This window comes from Ascidia mentula, chromosome 3 (assembly GCF_947561715.1).
Source record: "Ascidia mentula chromosome 3, kaAscMent1.1, whole genome shotgun sequence".
Classification (NCBI taxonomy): domain Eukaryota; kingdom Metazoa; phylum Chordata; class Ascidiacea; order Phlebobranchia; family Ascidiidae; genus Ascidia; species Ascidia mentula.
In genome coordinates, this window is record NC_138568.1 from 736,594 (window position 1) to 755,883 (window position 19,290).

Sequence of the window (19,290 nt, forward strand, 5' to 3'; positions counted from 1 at the left end):
TATGGAAAGGCTTTTAACTGTTTTACACCTGACCATGGCGCAAGTAACAAGTAGGACTGAACATTTCTAGGGTAATTTTATGCTTGTGGGGTTGGATTGCGTTACAGAAAAATCTCAGATTAAATATGACATGAACCCCACCTTTGTGTGCTAGCACGATTTTATAAAGGAATTGTCGGTCAAGATCTTGAACCAGCGAAGTTATTTTTATCCCACATCAGGTTTCTAAGCTAACGTAAAAGTGTTCATTAGGTGCGAGATATTGCATGTGGCAAATTGAGTTGTGATCCCAAATGATATTCTGGTTTTTTCTGTCCAGTTTTTCACTGGTTTTCGTTTCTGCGAAATGTTTGTGCGTCCACAATGCTTACATGCCTTGGAACATCCCTTGTCCCCCTGGTTCACAATATCGCAACTGTTCAGGTTCCTGCTCGCCTTCTTTTCAGGTAAATGATGAATTCCAAAAAGGCATAAATACCTCACTCACTATATTAAACCCTGTGCTGTTGCAAATAATATAATGCTTTTAAGTGATCAAAGCGCACCAAAGCAATGCATACAAATTTGAATCGCATTCAAAACGACATTTCTTATAACTTGTCAATCTTTGCAGGCGCACCAGTGCAACAAAAGTTTCTGTGGTTTGCAAAGCAGAACGTTAAACGCCACAGTTCCAAGCGATGCGAATTACAACAGCACAGGGTTTGAAGAACTAACCCAGACCTGTCCGAATGCTAGGAAGATAAGGCCAGAGATTTGTAATCAAACAACTGTCAGGATTTGCACCTTGTCTTGCACGACGATCACCACCACAACAACATTAACAGAGATTGCAGAAAGAACGAATTCGATATCAAAAGGTGAAAGTTTACAATCCACAAGATTAAAGGAAAATTAATCATAAAACACACGACATTTTTTGGAAGACATTGGAAATTGTTCAAAACCACAAATTCCTGCAGCGGGAAAAGGATCGTCATCATCAGTTTGGATTCTGATTGGAGTTGTTGGAAGTTTTTATAGACTGTTCGCAACATTGGGATTAAGTATTTTCTGCAAAAGGTGATTCATTTAACAATGTTACGTTTAATGTTGAAGATCGGGAAAATAAGAGTAACATAAAGACATATTCATATGTGAATAACTGCTTTTCTGTTAATGTTTTTTCCAACAGAAAACGAAGGAAAAATTCCTCCGAGGCACGAAATAAAACAAACTACACAAACGGTAATGTGCAACCTAAACACGTGTCTTCCACGCCATCATGCAGAAGAGCAGACGAACAATAAAACATTACTTTGCAGAATCAGTGTACAACGAAATGTGTGACGTCAAACCTACTTATGATTATGTACAAGAAATCGGTCGAAGATTATGAACAACCAAGCGGTTCAGCCCTGGTGTCTCCATACCAAGCCAACCCTGCTTAAAAAACATGTTTGTCTGATTTTGTTTCATTTAGTCGAATATCAAAAGTTGTCGTTTGAACAATAAACAAAACAATTGTCCACATTATTGATGATGGAACTTGCAGCAATTCATTCGGAAGTGTTGTTGTAACTTGTGTTTCAAACACACTTGCTTCCACAAATACACATTACTTTGCATGACGTTTATTGTAGTTGAGTGGCGTATTGTTAAGTACAGGGATGGAGAGGTTAACTGATGGTTCGTGACGTCAGTCCCAACACATTACGTCACATCCTGATGAAGGTGTGAACGCAGGTGTCGAGGAAAACGTGCCACGGTGCCGGTGAGTGGTCGTTTGCCATAAAGTGCATGAAAAGTGATGTAAGTCACAGATGTACCAGCCCCACATCTAGAGTCGTTGTTAAACGGTCTATAGCAATCTGATGCTTACGACACTGTACAACTAGGTGGAAGAAACGTTGCCAGCAAACACACTGAAGGTTACTCCCAACTGTTTACTTCACACAAACAAGTCGAATACAACGAAAATACAAACGAGCTCCAAGTTAATCCAAACATCATCAACCGTTTGTGAAGAAAACGGATAAGGTTTTATTTCTCGGTTGTGATCTGTAAAGCAAAGAATTCAAAGGGCGACAAAATGTTGGTTCGGTCGAACGATCGACAAATCGAGCAAAATATGTTCAAAACAAGTAGGAGGTCCTTTTTTTAAAAAAAAAATCGACGCAGGAAACATCAACAACGATTGACATCCAAGAAAGTCAAACGGAAAACTGGTTCAAGAACGTTTGTAAATCGTACAGTAAACTAAGTTATAATGCCCTTTTTTTAACAATCTCGATCGACTTATTTGTTTAACTAGTTTTCGTATATTTACCCGCGACTAACGTTAAGGTTGGAGTCGCCACCTTAGCTATGAGTAACGTCACAAATACTGGGTAGCGGAGGTGAAAAGGTGAAGGGTTGGTTCGTGACGTGAATTTTCCGAACAAATCACAAACCTATGTTGTGGTTTATTTATGGTTGTCGATACTTCCGTGTGGGGAGACAGAACGTGAGTAAGAGGGTGATCCGAGGTACATTATGACTCAGAATCCACGCAGATAGACACTTTTACCTCCAAGGGAGACAGAGGGTTAAGGTATGGTATGTAGATGTAGCACAGAAACGAATCTAGAGTCAGAAACCAACATTATAAGTGTTGCGCAGTTACATATCACAAGTTCAAAACTTTATTAGGTCGAATGCATCGAAGATATTAAGCAAAATAGAGTAGATATACGAATTAACAGCTGGTATGAGTCGGTTATATCCACTGTTCATTCTTGCCCTGGTTCTCGTTTTGGCCAAAGGTTTGTGAGTCTATAAATATTTATGATAGATTTCTTCGTGATAATTTTATTTGTTATTTAACGAGTGATAAAAATACAGAAACCAAGCTGAGTGTAGTTGTTAATTAAACTATCTATTTGGGATTACAACTGCATTTATTTTAATACTATCCAACCATATGCCATGACTTATTGCCAGTAGGCCTAGTTGCTAGTATGTACTTTTAAAGCAGCAAAGAAGCGTCCAAATGTAACATGTTGCATATCCTTAACTCCAAAACAACAAAATTTTTACCTGAAAAAAATGTTGAGAATCCTTGATTAGCAAACCAATGGTTGATGAGCACAAGAACCAACATTCGATTGAAATCAAAATGCATTGCATTGCAGGACAGAACATAACATGGAGTGAGTGGTCGCCTTGCAGTCAGACTTGTTATCCAGGGCGCCAAGCACGTCAATGTACCGTCGGTAATAATTGCCCAACCATGTTTGAGGTAAACGATGAACTCGGATTTAATTTAAACAAACATAGTGAAGTGGAGCTTTTTGCTTTCTAATATCTTTTAAATGACGGTGTATACATTCTTGTGTGATGTGGTTTAAAATTCATTCAAAATGACCTCACCTCGTATATAGGCTACACTTTTACGTTTACAGGAGCGAGATTGCAACACAAATTTATGCGGCATGCGACGTAGAAATTTCACCATCACTGTTCCTTGCAATGCAACTTGTAACATGAAAGGGTTTGAAGGTCAAACTCTATATTGTTTCGATGCTGGGAAAATTATTCCAGAGGCTTGCAACCAACCTTATCCTAAACCATGCACAGGGTCTTGCCCAACAACAAGTATCATACCAACAACTGCTATAATGACAACAACAACAACAGCTATAATGACAACAACAACAACAGCTATGATGACAACAACAACAACAGCTACGATGACAACAACAACAACAGCTATGATGACAACAACAACAGGTACAACTATCGCACAAACCAACTCATCAATTATCGGAAATACAGGCAGTGTGTCGACAGTAACAATGCCAACAGTGAAAACTACAAACCAATCGATTACAATTGCAGCCACAGGTAAATTATGATTTGAAAAATGAATGCAATTCACCAATCAATGAATACAAAATCGTTGCCAGTTTTTGTCACAAAATTTAATATTTTTTAGTTACCACCACTGTCCAGTGCAAATACAAACTATCATATATTTTTGTCTGTTTTGATTGCTTTGAATTCCCGTGCAAACCAGTAATTTTCTTTTACGTTGACCTAAAAAAATCCATGCTTTCACTGGCCATTGTTTTCAAACAGGGAGCATTGTTACCTGCAATGACAAGCGGTTTAAAGTCAATTAGTTTAGTTGTTAAACACGTTGCCAATAGTGCGCATGTTGAAAACAACTGTTTAACGCTCACAAAGGAGGAAAGAGGAATAAAAGACTATCGCATGCAAAATAGTTTTTATTTGTATGTTTTCTTAATAACGTAAGCCCACATTTGATCCCTTTTGGTTACAAATATATACAAGCCGTTTCTTTCAACGTAGTAGTTATAAAATTACGTCGAAAGTACTACCGCAAAAACCCGCGTAGAGTGTTCCATAACATTACGCAATTGCGCAAGCCACCGTTTGTGTGACGATGCGCGCCAACACTGGCGTTCGTATTTTGTGATGATCGACCACAATTACCCTCAGTTTACAGCGGAAAATCGGGAAATTCCCCTTAAAATTTTCGACCCGCCTCCTTTAAAAATCCTGGGTATGCCTATGGAAACTTTAATGAATGTTTTTGCAATACAGTTGTGATAATTCTCACTAACAACACGTGCTACTCAACTTTTGACAAAATGTTGCTTTCAGATTTGATTTAACTTTACTTGACTGCAGGTGGGCAGACTGGTGCACAGATAGGTTTGTGGATTGGGATTGGAGCGGGTGGATTTCTTGTCTTATTGCTACCAATCATACTTGCGTGCGTATGTTATAAACGGTAAGATGTCAAGTTAATATGAAGAGATTTGTTTCCTCATTTCTGTATGTTTTACAGGAAACAAAAAGGAAAGAAAAAAGGACAAGGTAACTTTTTACTGTAAAGTTGTTACTTAATTATTTTTGACGAAGCGAATGTGCGATTATTGTTTGACCACCGTTCGAAGTCCAGCATTATGAATTGATCACTATACAGTAGGGGATGTGCAGTATGCAACTCTATACCCTGTCCCAGTTTCAACACCGGGTTTAGGCGTAGTTAATTCTAAACCACATAAGTTGCATCAAATAACGTTAAAAACTTAGTCAGCGACAAACGATTTGCAAGGGATATTTTTAAAGGAATACCAAATGTATTTATGACGCTGAAAATAACAACACGCCCTTCGAACAAACGCCGATAGTAATTTAGATATACTACAGATTGAACAACAAACAATTTCCAATTTGCTGTTGGTGTTCACAGACAACCGCGAAGACAACGAACTACAAATTGTAAACCATGATGAGGAAAATATTCCACCCATAGAAGAAGCTTACGGTGAAACCGACAAACAAAATGGGATGAGGAAAAGTTCCATAATGGCTCAAAACTCGACGAGAAGCGAACAGAAACAACAGAGTTTGGACACAGATGATGAGCCACCTATCTATGCGACAGCCAACAAGTTAACAAAGAAAAAAACAGAGGAATCTTACAACCGTTTGCACAACCATCAACCAACGGAAAGTGCAGAGTATGATACAACCGAACACATTCCTCCGCCCTTGGAAAACAACAACAACAAACTGGAGAATTTTGAGCCGGAACCTGAATACAATATTCCCACTTCACCATACAACATGCCAGAACCATCAGTTGACGACGCGGTGGAAAACGAATACGAATTCATGGCGGGACGACCTTCTGTTAATTATCCACCGCAGGATTATGATCAACTCCACAGACCAAACACCCTGGAACATCCGTCACCAGAATATTCCTCACTTGAGGTTGGGAATGCTGATGACGAATACAATCAACTCCAACACCCGCACGGTTTAACACCTGGACACGATCAAGCGGGTTACTACTCATCTCTGCACGTGGAGGAAGACGAGGTTGATTACAACCAGTTGGAACATCACAGTATTGTGAGCGACCCGACGGCCGCTTACGATATTACGGAATAACTGCTGCCCCAGCACCGTCTGCAGTCAAAAGATTGCGACAAAATAAATGATTGTTATGTGATTGTACAAGTTCATACGATCGTTATATTGTTACTGGGAAGTGACGATTGATTTTAAATATTGGTTGAAAGTTGACGAGAACGAAAAACCGCGAATTTTGTTTCAATAAAACCCCCCACCCACTATTATGACATTGAACATTAATATCCAACCTATAAAGTCAAAACACCCACATTAGAAACCTTCCCTCAGCAAAAAATGCCCAAACCGTGTAACCTGATAACAACATATACACAGGAGTTTTTCAGCTGGCAAGAACAACCGAAGAATCTCGTGAGTCACTAAGACCGGATAGCCATCAAACGACGCCGTCATTTCCCAAAACACTTGATGTGATTAATTGCTTTGATTTACCTGCTACACACAAGCCCACTGGAACGTAACACTTCTACAACCTTGTTAATATGTTGTTGCACACAACGACTAATTCAACAGTCTGTAAAATCAATGGCTTTCTTACGTCCCAAACTGATTTATGAATCAAAAAAATGCAATAGTATGTTTGTGTTGGTATACTGAAGCACTACAAGATTTTATATTCGTTTTTTTAAGTTCCATGAGTTTTTATCAATTTGTGCTTTCTATTTAAAAACTCAAACCAACACAAGTTTTGTGATGAAAAAAAGAATTTTATTATATAATATTGCACGTACAATAAAATGTAAATCAAAAGCACTTCTGCTCAACTATGTTCGCACTTATGTTGTGATTGAAGATGAGGCTAAGTTGATCCCAGTGTTAATTTGTCACAGATACAGGGTTTGCTTTTTAAGTGAATGAAACCCCAAATCATTCAAATCTGTGTTTAATATTGGAATTTGTAAATTTTTTCCTCAGATGAACAATACAGAGGTTGATTGCAAAACATAAATAGAAAGTGGAATTGAAAATATATGATGAGGTGAAATAAAAATATTGGCAAGAAATTATACAATCACAGCAAACCATGTTGTTGTCTGTTTATGAAAATGCACTCAATGGATCATCGAATATGTCATCATTTGGTTTTGGTTTCTTTTTGGTTGACTTTTTAGAAGAAACTTCTGATGAAAATATATCTGCAATGAAAATGATCAGTTATTTCAATGGAAACTATTGAACATGAAACAAGGTCTGACCCTAACATGCATCTCAAATACTAACCTGAGTTTGTAGCAAATAATCTGTGGCTTGCAATATTTTCTATTCTTGCTTCTGTTCAAGCCTTGCTGATTGAAGTTGGTGGGCATGATATAAAACTTCCTTCTTCCTCATACAAAACTTTATAAATAGTTTTAACTAAAAACACTTAATACCAACATTTTAAACAACACCTCAGCATAAGGAATCTGCAAATATCCTCAGTAGCAAAACGACAGACATCTATTACTGCCCCTGATGTGTATTGACCAACTATGTACGATACTCGAAGTTCAACAACTGACTGTGAATGTTGCCGCAGTCACTAAAGCATTTTAATATTTGCTCACATAATATAGGAGAAACTTAACTCAAATATTTGTACGAGTTTCTGGTACCGCGCTTACTTACTGTGATTAAACTTTCTTGTGTAACTATACAAGACACTCTGTAGTATTAAATTACTGTTGTAAATGTCAATTTAACATGCCTGACACAGATTAAGCACAACTAACTTCAATACTCCATTTTACAAATTCCAAAGTGTTTCAACTCCCTGATGACATGACACATATACAATGGGGGTCAACTTCCATTAAAACACTCTCACACTTCAATTTGAATTACCTTCATCATCCCCAAACATTTCTTCAATATTTTTCTTCTTTTCTTTTGTAGGTTTTGATTTCGCTGTAGGGAGATCCCCAAATATGTCACCATCATCACCGAACAAATCAAGGGCTTTCTTTTCAGATTTCACCTTCTTTGTTTTCTTCGTGTTGACTTGTGGAGAAGCGTCAGCAAATAAATCATCAAAATCATTCTGTAACCACAACGAGTTAGCGTGAGGCTAAACCTGACTGAAGGGGAACTTTACAGAATACTGGCAGCCAGATTTATCACAAAGCTAAACTTACATCCGGAGCAGATTTGGCCAATGGAGCTTTTTTCTTTGTGGCCTTTTTATCCACGTCAAAATCATCGGCAAACAAGTCATCAGTAAATAATCCGTGTTTGGGTTTTTGCTTTTTAGAGGAATTAAACAAATCGGATGACCCAGAGTCCATGACATCCGAGAACAAATCCTCATCCAGTTTCTCTTTTTTGGGAGGCTTTTTAGTTTTCGATTTTGACGGAATTTCAAACAAATCGTCGGCGAGTTTGTCGTTGTTGTCGAATAAATCCTTCTCTTTCTTGGGCTTTGGCTTCTTTTTAGTTGAAGGCGAGGCAGAAAACAAATCATCAGCATCATCTGTAAATAGAAACTCAATAAACAGCTTTGACATTTGTTAAAATCCTGTCAATTTTACCATCTTTTTATCACAAAACCAACTGATTTATTTTTTGAATTTTTCTCAAAGGAAAAATTCCAATGCAACCAAAGCCCAATTTTTTAAGATCACAATTTTTTCAATTTAGTTTTGAAATAAAGTTAAGTCATAGCTGCTAATGTTTTGTAAAATTGCACCAATATTTTTACCAAAAATGCTGGGAAGGTCAGTGGTTGTTTTGGTAATTTTAGGCTTTTCATCTTTTTGTTTCGGTTTTGTTGGTTTGCCAGATGTTGATGATAAAAGTGAATCTAAAACAAAGCACAATGTTTACACCCAAAAACTTAACCTGCAAATAAATTTTATACCAAGAAAATCATCATTGTTGTCATTCCTTTTGGTTTCTTCTACATTCTTGGCTGCATCTTTAGCTGGTTTTGGTTTTGAACGCTTCACAATCTTATCAGGTTTTGGTTCGGCCACACTTGAGTTGATCGGAGTTGAACTTTCTCCCACAATTTCAAATAAATTACTTTGCAAATCTGTGGAATAAAATATTGAATTGGAAATAAAGAAAGTTTTGGGTCAGAACAAACTGGAAAATGAGCGGCATATCAACTCAAAAAATCCATTGACATAAGCTATCTGCTTGTATGTTATGTTAATTAATTTACAAATATCCAGCCAGGATAAGAGGGGTTTATTATTAACCACAAAAATATAATAATACCACGGGACGCTTCCTCAGCCACTTTTCTGCGAGCTTGCCGCGATGGAGGTCGTCTCCCTGCTTGACCTCGCGACCTTGTCTTTGTCACACTTTCCAGCGGAGCGTCGACATCAACTGACGACTTGATATTAGGAGTTGAACCAGGGAGCAAAGCAGTTGGATTTATCATCAGGTTTGTCTGCAAGTTGCCAAAACATGGTTTCATGTTGAAAATCAATTTGTCCCAAGCCCAAGAGCAGAACTGTGGTAGAAATTTTTTCTTTTTATTATTTTTAAACAGTGATGCCAAAGAGATACATACATTGGGTGCAAACTACTTGAAGTGTATAACCATGAATAACCTTGCGGCCAAAGCAAGGATGTTGGACATATTTTAGCTGTATGATAAAACACAAGTTTGAAACAAATACGGTTTATCACTCCAACAAAATGCCAAACCTTTAATTTTCCCACACTGTTTTTTCCTGGAGGGACAACTTTAGCGACCTCAGATTTCCTTCCACTCAACTGTGAAGGTCGGAAAGGTCGCGCAGTTGTGTTTCCAACAACTTTTTTATCCTCTTCAACTTTGGGTTTAGGTGTAATGACAGGTTCAGGGTTTTTGGGAGTTTCTTCATCACTTTCTGTGTTTCCAAATAGAGATTTTTTGTCATCTTTTGGAGTTTCTTTCTGAATTTCTTTTTCTTTTGTTTCACTTTCACTTCGTCTGTTCGATCTCTGTGAAGCCGACCTACAAGTTTCCACAATAAATAGTTACTTCAGCAAGTAATACCGAATTAGGTCATAAGTGAATGCAAACCCTGTGATTTGAGGTAAAACATTCATAACAGGATATGATTTTTTACTTGGAGAAATATTGAGTGATTTTGTCACTGGAATTTTACAGCAAACAACAAAATTAAAAAAAGGAAACCTTTTCTTTTGGATGGCGGCAAGTAAGTCCCCACCACCCGCACCAAACATGGAAACTGCTCCTGGAAGCTTCTTCTTTGGAATAACTTCTTCCTCTTCCTCCTTTACATCATCAGGAGGACCATCAACTTAACATGAAGAAGTTCATCGTGATTTCAAAAGAGTTTTTAAAGAATCTATTTGTTTGCTTGACTACAGCAAATACAAATATACAATTTTAATCAATTTGATGGTGATGCAATAAAGAAAGTACTTTTGCATATTCTGATATGACAACAAATAAATGGTTTCCAAATCCAACAATTTACCTTTTATCTCCACATCAGAATCACTTTCGAACAATGAAGATTTTCCTTTAGGTTCTTCGTTAAACAATGAATCTTGCTTCTGTTTTCCTGAATCTGTTGCTTCAGATTTTAATGGCTCCTCTTTCTTTGCTTCAGATTTTGGCTCCTGTTTCTTTGCTGGAGCAGAAGAGAACAAATCACCATCTTGATCATCTTCTGACTCATCACCGTCAAACAAACTGCTCTCTGCAAATAAACAAATCAACAATGTACAGGGTGGCATGTGGAATCTGCATACAAGTGCGTAAGTGCTACTTTATTAAACACTGGTATTTTAGGTCACAATTTACTTTTGGGAGCAGGAGTTGTTTTCTTTGGTTCTGGTTTGGTTTCCTTCTTTTTCGCAGGAGTTTTGTCTGCCTACAATCAAATAGTTAACATACATTATCATAGTCCCCCCAGTAAACATACATGCAATTTAAATGTCTTAAAATGAAAAGAACAACATTATAAAATTTAATCTCTGTGTTCAACTTTGAAAGCTATCTAGTTTAATTCCAGAAGTAGCGTTACCTTGGCAGGCTTGGGCTGTGGTTTAGCCTTTGACATTCCAGCAAACAGGTCATCTTCTTCACTCTCGCTATCCCCAAATAACCCCCTGCCACGACCTGAAGTAACCTTTGGTGGACCAAAGTCAATGGATGAATCGCTGCTGCTGTCGCTAGGCAACGGTGGTGGTTTGGATGAGAATAATCCACCCTCATCACTCTGCAAAATTTAAACTTATGTAAAGCTTGGCATGTTTTTTTAGTTGAACAATTTGATGCATTGCTGGTTATTTTACCGAGGGTGTGTTTTGTTGCAATTGGCTGGGTTTATATCCCTATGTTACAACCACTTTAGTGATATTTACAAAAAGTATTTTATTTTAAACTGTGTTTTCCTTCAAGGAAATTTGCTGCAGTTCAAAATAAATTTGGCAAATGAAGAATTACCTCTTTATATTTATGATAAATGTAATTTACCAATATCAATACTATTAAAATTAGACAAGCAATTAACATCAAATACCGAATCAGAGAGTTTAGATATGATGGCAGATTTCTCAGATTGCTTTGATTTGTTTGAATTACTGAAGATTTTAGAACCAGATTCTTGATTTTTCTTCGCAGCAACTTTTTGAGTTTCAATTTTCTTTGGTTTTGACCCAAACAAGTCAATGTCATCGTCATCAGAAAACTTGGATGGTTTTTGTTTGGAAATGCTTGACTTTGATTTTTGTGAAGCGAGAGAGGTGTTTGAGCCTAGTTTGTTCGCTTCCTTGTTTGAAGTCAGTTTCTTGGCAGCTGGCTTTGGTTTGCTGAACAAATCTTGCTCGCCGTCACTACTAGTGTCCGATTCACCAAACAAACTTCCAGATTTAGAACCTGGAGTTTTGTTGGTAACCATGGTGACTGGTGTCTTTTTTGTTTGTCCAAACAAACCTCCATCATCACTGTCGCTTCCAGAGAAGAGAGAATGCTTTTTAGAAGTGTTTGATTTGAAAGAGGCAGCTTTGCTTTTGCGACCGGATTGCTTTGATGTCTGCAATCAGTTAATCAGTGGACAATTGTTTTTTAAATTTACAAAATATTTTTGAAATTAACAGAATTGAAATACAAATATTTGCTTAATCATCAAGTTTTTATCAGAGTCATAATATTTTGCATCACTTGCGATGCTGAGCAATAAATGACGAAACAAATATAATTAAATATTTGATTAATTTCAATGCAGAACATTTCAATAATCATTCATAAGTAGCAATTATAATTTGACCAGCATTCACTCCAGCATACATCACTTCCAAAACTGGATACAGAATCTTTTCTTTTGTTTGCAGACTTGTTCAGCGCATCCTGGAGAAGATTTCCACCCGCTCCGAACATTGAAATCCCACCCACAGGTTTCTTGGTCTTCGGTTCCTCAGGTTCTGAAAAAAATGTCTTTGTATTAAATCCACAACATTCAGCAAATGGGAATATTAACAATGTTTGGTGAAGAAGATGACACAAAGTTAAGGTAATTTGTGAAGAACTTTCAAAAAAGTATATCTGTCTGAATACAATCAGTATTTCAATTAGTAACCTTAGAACACTTGAACTGAATTTTCCATTTTCACATTGGATAGCAACAGAGAGTTGTGTTGATATTTTATTATTTCATGTTCATGGGAAAGTATTGTCACCAACCTTTGGGTTTAGTTTCTTGGAACAAAACTTCTTCCTCTTCTTCCTCACTTTGATCAAACAAACCACCAGATTTTGGAGCAACTTCTTTCTCTTTCGAGGTTTTAGCTTCTGTTGATTCTTTCTTATTGCTTGATTTTCCGGATGACTTAGTTTTCACTTGAGGAGAAGATTTTGCAGAGTCTGTAACCAACGTAATAATAAACTGATGACATTCAGAAACACAATGACTGATTGTTCAGTGTGTTGCAATAATCACCTATTGTATGTTTGTTTAAATATTCATTAGTTTGCTTTATCCAAATATCTTTTCTTTGTGATAACAATAACACAAAGAGCTGATAATCTATCAAAGTAACATGCCAAAAACTAGTTGTTTAAAAATCAAATATCAACCTTTTCTAGGTGGCTCTGCATCTGCAAATAAATCTTCATCACTTCCACTTTCATCAAATAATCCTTTAGACGGTTTGGAAGTTTGAGGAGGAGGTTCATCTTCCTCGCTTGCATCTGATTGGTCGGAAGTTTCTTCACCCTGTAATGGTACCAAATGTCACTCTTATATAACAAGGTATTTTATTTTACATCCAAATAACATTTTAAGTTTTTCTATTTGTATACTTCTTAAATCATAACTTTGTTGTAAAGCAACAATGCAAATAAATTATAATAAAACAGACAACTTTGGGTAGCACCAACACATTCTAAAACATTGCTCTCAACCCTATATGCTTTGTGGTCCCCTACAGTAACTTTTACCGCCCCCCTGCCCCCTGAAAAAAGTTTAAGGCAAACACTCTTGGAGAATGCCCCACAACTACAGGCCACTGTAAAGACAACCTGTCATAAACTTTCAAGCAAACACAAATTTTGAATCTTACATTAAAGAATCCCTTCTTTATTGCTCCACCAAACAATGAAATTCCACCAGTTGGAGGTTTCTTCTCGTTCTTCTTCTTCTGTTGAGGTTTCTTCACTTCAACCTCCTCCTCCTTCACATCTTTCTCATCATCAGATTGGGATTCACTTTCTTCATCATCAAACGATCCTTCCACTCCTTCGAATAAACCTGAACCAAAAATAAAAATTTACAAAAACTTTTTTTTTGCATTTCAAAAACCCCATGTAAAATATTGTTTTGTATGATTTCTGTGACACTTTAGATTTACAACGGATTTATCTTTCATTATTAAAAATTTTTAATTTCATTTAAACATTAAACTCACCACCATCTTTTGGAGCTCCAAACAAACTTTTTCCTTTGCCACGAAATAAACCACTAGAGGGGGCAAACAAGTCATCGACATCATCTTCGTCGTCGTCACCAAACATGTCTGGAGTAAAAGATGATTTTTGGAAAGACAAAAGTATTTAAACTATCGCAAACTGAAACTAGGTTAATATTAGGCTCAAATTTAAACACAGACATTTCAACTCCCAGCACAAAAACATGGACATTATATTTGCAGCAGCAAAAATCTGATTCCATCAATATCAGATATCCTACCTGGTTCTGGTTCTTGTTTTTTCTTCTTCTGTGTTTTCTTTTTCTTTTTAGATAATTGGCTGTCAGTCCGTGCTTTGGCTTTGGGTTGAACAACAATCGGCTGAATAAGAAACAAACAGCCCATGAAAACTACAATACTGTTAGTTTAATAGTTGATTGTCATGTTCATTCCAACAAATTACAGAAAGTTTATCGAAAAACATTACTAATATATTTATAAACCTCTTCTTCTGATTCTGAACTTGAGTGTTTCTTCGCAAACATATCTTCGTTATCTGATGATGTGTAATCACTACTGGAGTTAAAAGACCGTGTCCTTTTTATTGGAACATCTTCTACACTCCCATCATCTAATACAAATAATAGTCTTTGTATACTGTGACATTGAAATTTGACCTTGATAATTACCCGACAAATCATCGCTGTCGTACTCCGATGACGAAGCATCGGACACGGTTGGTGGTTTTTCCACTTCATCCTCAGACTCACTCAAGGATCCGACACTTTCCGCTTCATCTAAAAAACAAAAACATTGCAGTTCACCTTCTTCCAAGCCTGACAGGCATGTTTTCAGACAACAACAGCAAGTAAGGCGGCCATCGTGGAAAGTGAAAGTAACAAAATTGTTACTGGAAACATAGCGTAACCACTGAGATCTTGTGGAAAACTGTTTTTCCAAACAATTTTTCTCCCGTAAGTGTTCATGAAATTGCTAAATTGTTCAGATTATTGCCTTACTTTGCATAGTAAAGTCATGACACTTAGCTTGTCATAAAGTAGTTACTACAATTTGCAAAAAAGCCTGCGCCATGGTTCATTTCACTCTATCCTATATGTCAACTTAAATGAAAACAATCTTTTATTTGAGACAAAACTTTTAGTGCAAACATAGAACATGGTCAAAAAACTAACAAAGCAACAAACACCAACTCACAGAAGTTTAACAAACCTACGACATACCTGAGCTTGGGAGATCCCCAACCCCGACATCATCTTCTTGGTGAAAACCTCGGCTTCCAATCAAATGTGGAAGTGGTCGTATCACATAAGGGTCCTTTGGTATAACTTACAATCTAAACTTCATGTTAGGCAACTGATGATGGCATAAGTTATTGCCGAAACGTCTTAAACATGACAATGTTACTAACAGCATGGGACAGTCTTTTTATTCCCAGAATTATAAGCATAAGTAAATTTGTGATTTGTGTTCCTATGTTAGACAGGTTTGAGCATTCTCTTACCCTAGGTTCGAGCAGGACTTCGTTAGGATTCAGTTCGTCGTCATCTTCGTCATCCGAGTCAACGTCAGAATCACCAGCTTTAATGTCAAGGACATCGTACGAGTCTTCCAGCACAGACAATCCAAACCTTACAGCTTCCGACAACTGGAACATTTCAGTTGTTAATTTGCAATCATTTTATGCCAAATACCAAATATATATATTGTTACTTCCAATATACATTATTTTAAACTTACAATACAACAAAATTGGTTTATGTAATATTGGATTTACAATAACAATTGTGAAATATACATTAACTACTGATAAACAATTGCGACTTAATGCATTCACACTAATGTTCTGTCACACAAACATCTCTTTCACACTTCACAGTTTACAACAAACCTTTGGTAAAAGTTCTGCATCTCTCTCTTCTTTAGTTTTTGGTTTTGATTCCTCCTTTTCTTCACTTTTGTTTGCAACAGAATCATCTTCGTCATAAACTCTCTGCAAATACGACACAAAAACAAATATGCAGATGAACAACAAAAATAAGACAAAAATTTCATGGGCCAATAAAACCATTAAGGTTATTGAATCAGTCTATGGCCCAATGTACAGCATGTCATAAGGTTAGATATACATTACAATGGGTGAAAAGTGCATTACATAGATTAGGTCTATGTATACTCACATTTTCAATGAACTGACTGTCACTTAAGGTTAGAAAATGGTCGGTAACACTTTGAATTGAAGCATCTGTGAGATTTGTTTCATACGACAACTGGGAGAGATGACGAGATGTCTCTTGTGCTTTGCTGGTGAGTCTCTCGGCAAAGTCTTGCAAGTGTTTCAACAGCTGGTTAGAAACAATATGAGGTTTGAATAAAATTTCATAGCAAGCCTTTTTATAATTAGGGAGTAAAATGCTTTTTTAGTCTAAAATAGGTATTCTCACACTTTTCTAATAGATTGAAACAGTGGCATCTTCTGTACAGCTCACCCAACATTATAACTCTGTTGCTTCCACATTCCTAATTTACATTTACAAGTTTCAATATTTGAGAACAACTATCAAGGACCAACCCCAACATCTGCAGCAAGAGACCAGTGTTCTGCATGTTTACGAATCTCCTCACAAGTCCAACTATGGTCCCATTCATTTCCACCATTCTCATTCTGCAAACATCATCCAATTTTGTACACTAATTACATAAAAATTAAATTGCAATGCTAATAGTTGTGCAATGAAGGTAGATTAGTTATATTCGTAATTTTGATTTATTTGTATTTTTTGAAGCTGTGTCTTTTCAAAAGTCAGAAACCTATTGTCATAAAAATCTTAATTAGCCGAACTTCTGGTGCCAACTTACCGTAACAGCGGTCGTGCCATTGGTTAAAGGCTCCGAATCACCCATTATATTTGCACAAACCTACAACTTTAGAAAAACTTTGGTTCGCTCAACAATCTAAAGTCACGAGAGGTCGAAAAAGGGGGATTTTTTTATTTGCATATAAATACAAAATGTCAATATTTCGGATGAGACAAGCTGCAATTGTACGATGTATAGAAAGTATTTGCAAATATACAGTTCCCTAAAATTATCCGTAGTTTTAAATAAAAACGTAAGTTTATTTTCTGCGAAGATTAAGCGAGCGATGTTTTTTGTGCACATTTCTACCATAATTTAGCGATGGCCGGTCGCAGTTGACAAAAAGATACAAAAAATAGTTAAAAAAAATCATTGCATGTGCACAAGAAAAGGTGGCAAAATATGAACACAATAAGTAATGTTTCCTCTGCAATGCTCAGCTTCTTCCACATGTATTGGAACAGACCATTCGAACAGCGGAATCGGTGTAATAATGAATTTGATCGAGTTGTGTTTGGAAAACCTGCATTATATCGAGAAGTAGAAAGTTGTACGCTTGAGTGGACATGTTCCGACTAACCATATGATCTTTATGTGAGATTGCTTTCAACTGTCGCTGCAGGGGTTGAAAATCTTGGCGGCGAGTAGAAAATCCCAAAGACATCACCTAACAAATAAACAGTGTGGTAAAATCGCATGAAAGGTGCTCATAACTTAATAAACTAATTTGAAATTTCGCAAATCAGAAGGTTTATTTCAACCTGGATTCCGCTGTCTTTCAACCATTTCGAGTAGATGCTGGACTGGACAACATCATCACAAGGTCCGGATGTTATCAGGAGGAAGATTGAACGCCTGTTGCTCCCAAACTCCCTCTTCTCTCCTGCTTCCTTCAGAGCAAACTGAAGAGCTGGCCCATAACGACGCTTGTTGAATTCTGTGAGAAAGAAGTGAATGACTGCAAGTCTTCTCGCAAAATGTCACAAAACTTCTATTTCATCCCATGCAAAAGTAAGTAGCAAATCTAATTGGTACACTAAGCAATGTCACTGAACCTACAGGTAGAAATCACATTGATATACCTCTAAATATATATACGAACAAATTAAATACAACATAAATTAGTAAATATTTGTTTTTTTTATTAAGTTATTTTTAGTTCATACTTTTTCGTGTGGGAGCAATTGCGTTAAAACTGGCAAGGAAGTCTCGTTGGCTTTCGTGATCTCCAAGTGAAATCGCTGTAGCGACTTCGGGTTTGTCGCTGAACCTGAAGAATCCGATCCGAGTGTCAGAAAGTGAGAAGATGAATTTTCTGAGAACGTGAAAAAGTTGAGGAAGTTGAAACGAAACGATTCAACACGGATTGTTACCTGACGATATTTCTTACAAATCTCCTCGCCCTCTGCCAGTTTAAACCAGTATCCATTTGGGAAGAGTCAAAACCAATTAAGAGATCCATGTTTCCGAACGGCGGACAGAATTCTTCATAAAAATCATAAATTTATGGTTTGTGGTTAGGTTTCATGTCTGCAGTCAATAGAAATAAACAAAGGCAGACGCGTTTCTTTGCATTTATAACTTTGTGGTAAACGTGGATCAAGATCAGCAATTAAACCTATGCTACGCGAATAAATTCAAAAAACGTATTGACACGTGTTCAACTCACTGGTACAACATGGCGGGTCGTTTGTCCACCTTGCAACGTGGACATTAACTTTCTGACAACTTATATAAGATATTCCTTGTAGTTGGTACGGGAAGGGGCACCTTAACCTACATGCTGAACCCGACTTAAATCCTTGCGTACAATACCTACAAATACAATAAACTGTCAACATATAAAGACAATACTAAAAAGTGGCACTTTTAGCTTTTGTCCCCATTCAATTGTTAAATGTTTAAATAAATTGTTGAATAAAAACAAGACTCATAGTTCAAGTTTCTGCAATTATTCGTTACCTTGTCTTAGTCCGCGCCTGAAGTCCAAGGTTGAATGCGGGACATGATGGTTCGGTGTAACTTACCGGCGTAGTTACAACAGGCGGAGTGAAATCTGAAAGAAAATCGCTTTATCAGAAAACCGTGTTAGGTGTGAATACGGTTTGCTTCAGGGCGGTTTGGGATCAAACGCGGCAGAATGACAGGCCAAGTGCTAAAGGTCAAACAAGGTCATAAGTAACCACGTGCGAATTTGGATGTTAGTGATTGCAGGAAACGTTTCGTGTTTCAAACTAAATACGATATTTTCTGTAAGGTATGACAAATGAATAACGGTTTAGTTTTGAACGGCAGACCGACGGGTAAAGAGTTGAAGGTCAAACGAGGTCATAAAGCGTAAAATAAGAATGTTTCAAAATAAATAAAACAACTGGAAGATGTTTTTATTGATCGTTATTGCAACCGTAATTGTTTGAAAATTAAAACCTTTCGGGCAAGAAGTCGATTCGTCGTTGCTGCACCCGTCTTTGTAGCAACAACACCGGCATACCTCCCCAGGTTTGCCTACGTCACACTCCGATGACGTAGGTCGGTTGGTGAAGATTTGAGGGGAATCGTTGAAGCAAGCGTTCGCCTGTTTGCATCGTTTGTTGATGCGCTTCGATTTGTTCGGCAAATATCGGATCTCAG

At 37.0% G+C, this 19,290-nt stretch overlaps 3 protein-coding genes across 4 annotated transcripts; 2 read left to right on the plus strand and 1 right to left on the minus strand.

Moving 5' to 3' along the window:
* Nucleotides 1-253: 253 nt before the first annotated feature.
* On the plus strand, nucleotides 254-1,289 carry LOC145894618 (uncharacterized). The gene is made up of 4 exons (XM_082983240.1): nucleotides 254-446; nucleotides 614-860; nucleotides 927-1,062; nucleotides 1,175-1,289. The coding sequence occupies exons 1-4, from the start codon at nucleotides 294-296 to the stop codon at nucleotides 1,287-1,289; spliced, it is 651 nt and encodes a 216-aa protein (XP_082839366.1). The 5' UTR covers nucleotides 254-293.
* Nucleotides 1,290-2,669: 1,380 nt separating this feature from the next.
* Nucleotides 2,670-6,510, plus strand: LOC145894977 (uncharacterized). Of its 2 annotated transcripts, none has more exons than XM_082983709.1 (6): nucleotides 2,670-2,783; nucleotides 3,153-3,259; nucleotides 3,423-3,864; nucleotides 4,675-4,777; nucleotides 4,835-4,863; nucleotides 5,243-6,510. In XM_082983709.1, exons 1-6 carry the CDS (start codon nucleotides 2,729-2,731, stop codon nucleotides 5,947-5,949), a joined length of 1,443 nt encoding a protein of 480 aa, XP_082839835.1. In that variant the 5' UTR covers nucleotides 2,670-2,728; the 3' UTR covers nucleotides 5,950-6,510. The 2 variants fall into 2 exon arrangements, with proteins under 2 accessions (XP_082839835.1, XP_082839836.1); XM_082983710.1 differs by having other exon boundaries at nucleotides 3,423-3,750.
* A 154-nt stretch (nucleotides 6,511-6,664) lies between these two features.
* Nucleotides 6,665-16,770, minus strand: LOC145894959 (uncharacterized). The gene is made up of 26 exons (XM_082983683.1): nucleotides 16,660-16,770; nucleotides 16,373-16,465; nucleotides 15,981-16,145; nucleotides 15,692-15,793; nucleotides 15,305-15,448; nucleotides 15,024-15,117; nucleotides 14,472-14,579; nucleotides 14,286-14,413; nucleotides 14,064-14,163; nucleotides 13,783-13,890; nucleotides 13,438-13,625; nucleotides 12,953-13,091; nucleotides 12,560-12,739; nucleotides 12,167-12,300; nucleotides 11,400-11,912; nucleotides 10,902-11,096; nucleotides 10,679-10,748; nucleotides 10,350-10,574; nucleotides 10,043-10,169; nucleotides 9,568-9,859; nucleotides 9,130-9,307; nucleotides 8,768-8,941; nucleotides 8,609-8,710; nucleotides 8,046-8,380; nucleotides 7,756-7,951; nucleotides 6,665-7,067 (listed from the first exon to the last, which is right to left on the minus strand). Exons 1-26 carry the CDS (start codon nucleotides 16,702-16,704, stop codon nucleotides 6,970-6,972), a joined length of 4,233 nt encoding a protein of 1,410 aa, XP_082839809.1. The 5' UTR covers nucleotides 16,705-16,770; the 3' UTR covers nucleotides 6,665-6,969.
* Nucleotides 16,771-19,290: the final 2,520 nt, after the last annotated feature.

What these genes read in the sequence shown, in the direction of transcription:
- LOC145894618 (XM_082983240.1), top strand. Translation starts at nt 294, where the DNA reads ATGATATTCTGGTTTTTTCTGTCCAGTTTTTCACTGGTTTTCGTTTCT. An exon ending in CCTGCTCGCCTTCTTTTCAG is followed by an intron (nt 447 to 613) that starts GTAAATGATGAA and finishes CAATCTTTGCAG; the next exon opens with GCGCACCAGTGCAACAAAAG. An exon ending in TTAAGTATTTTCTGCAAAAG is followed by an intron (nt 1,063 to 1,174) that starts GTGATTCATTTA and finishes TTTTTCCAACAG; the next exon opens with AAAACGAAGGAAAAATTCCT.
- LOC145894977 (XM_082983709.1), top strand. Translation starts at nt 2,729, where the DNA reads ATGAGTCGGTTATATCCACTGTTCATTCTTGCCCTGGTTCTCGTTTTG. An exon ending in GGTTCTCGTTTTGGCCAAAG is followed by an intron (nt 2,784 to 3,152) that starts GTTTGTGAGTCT and finishes ATTGCATTGCAG; the next exon opens with GACAGAACATAACATGGAGT. An exon ending in GCGTGCGTATGTTATAAACG is followed by an intron (nt 4,778 to 4,834) that starts GTAAGATGTCAA and finishes TATGTTTTACAG; the next exon opens with GAAACAAAAAGGAAAGAAAA.
- LOC145894959 (XM_082983683.1), bottom strand. Translation starts at nt 16,704, where the DNA reads ATGGGTGATTCGGAGCCTTTAACCAATGGCACGACCGCTGTTACG. An exon ending in ATGGCACGACCGCTGTTACG is followed by an intron (nt 16,466 to 16,659) that starts GTAAGTTGGCAC and finishes TGATGTTTGCAG; the next exon opens with AATGAGAATGGTGGAAATGA. An exon ending in CAACAATGATGATTTTCTTG is followed by an intron (nt 8,711 to 8,767) that starts GTATAAAATTTA and finishes GCTTTGTTTTAG; the next exon opens with ATTCACTTTTATCATCAACA.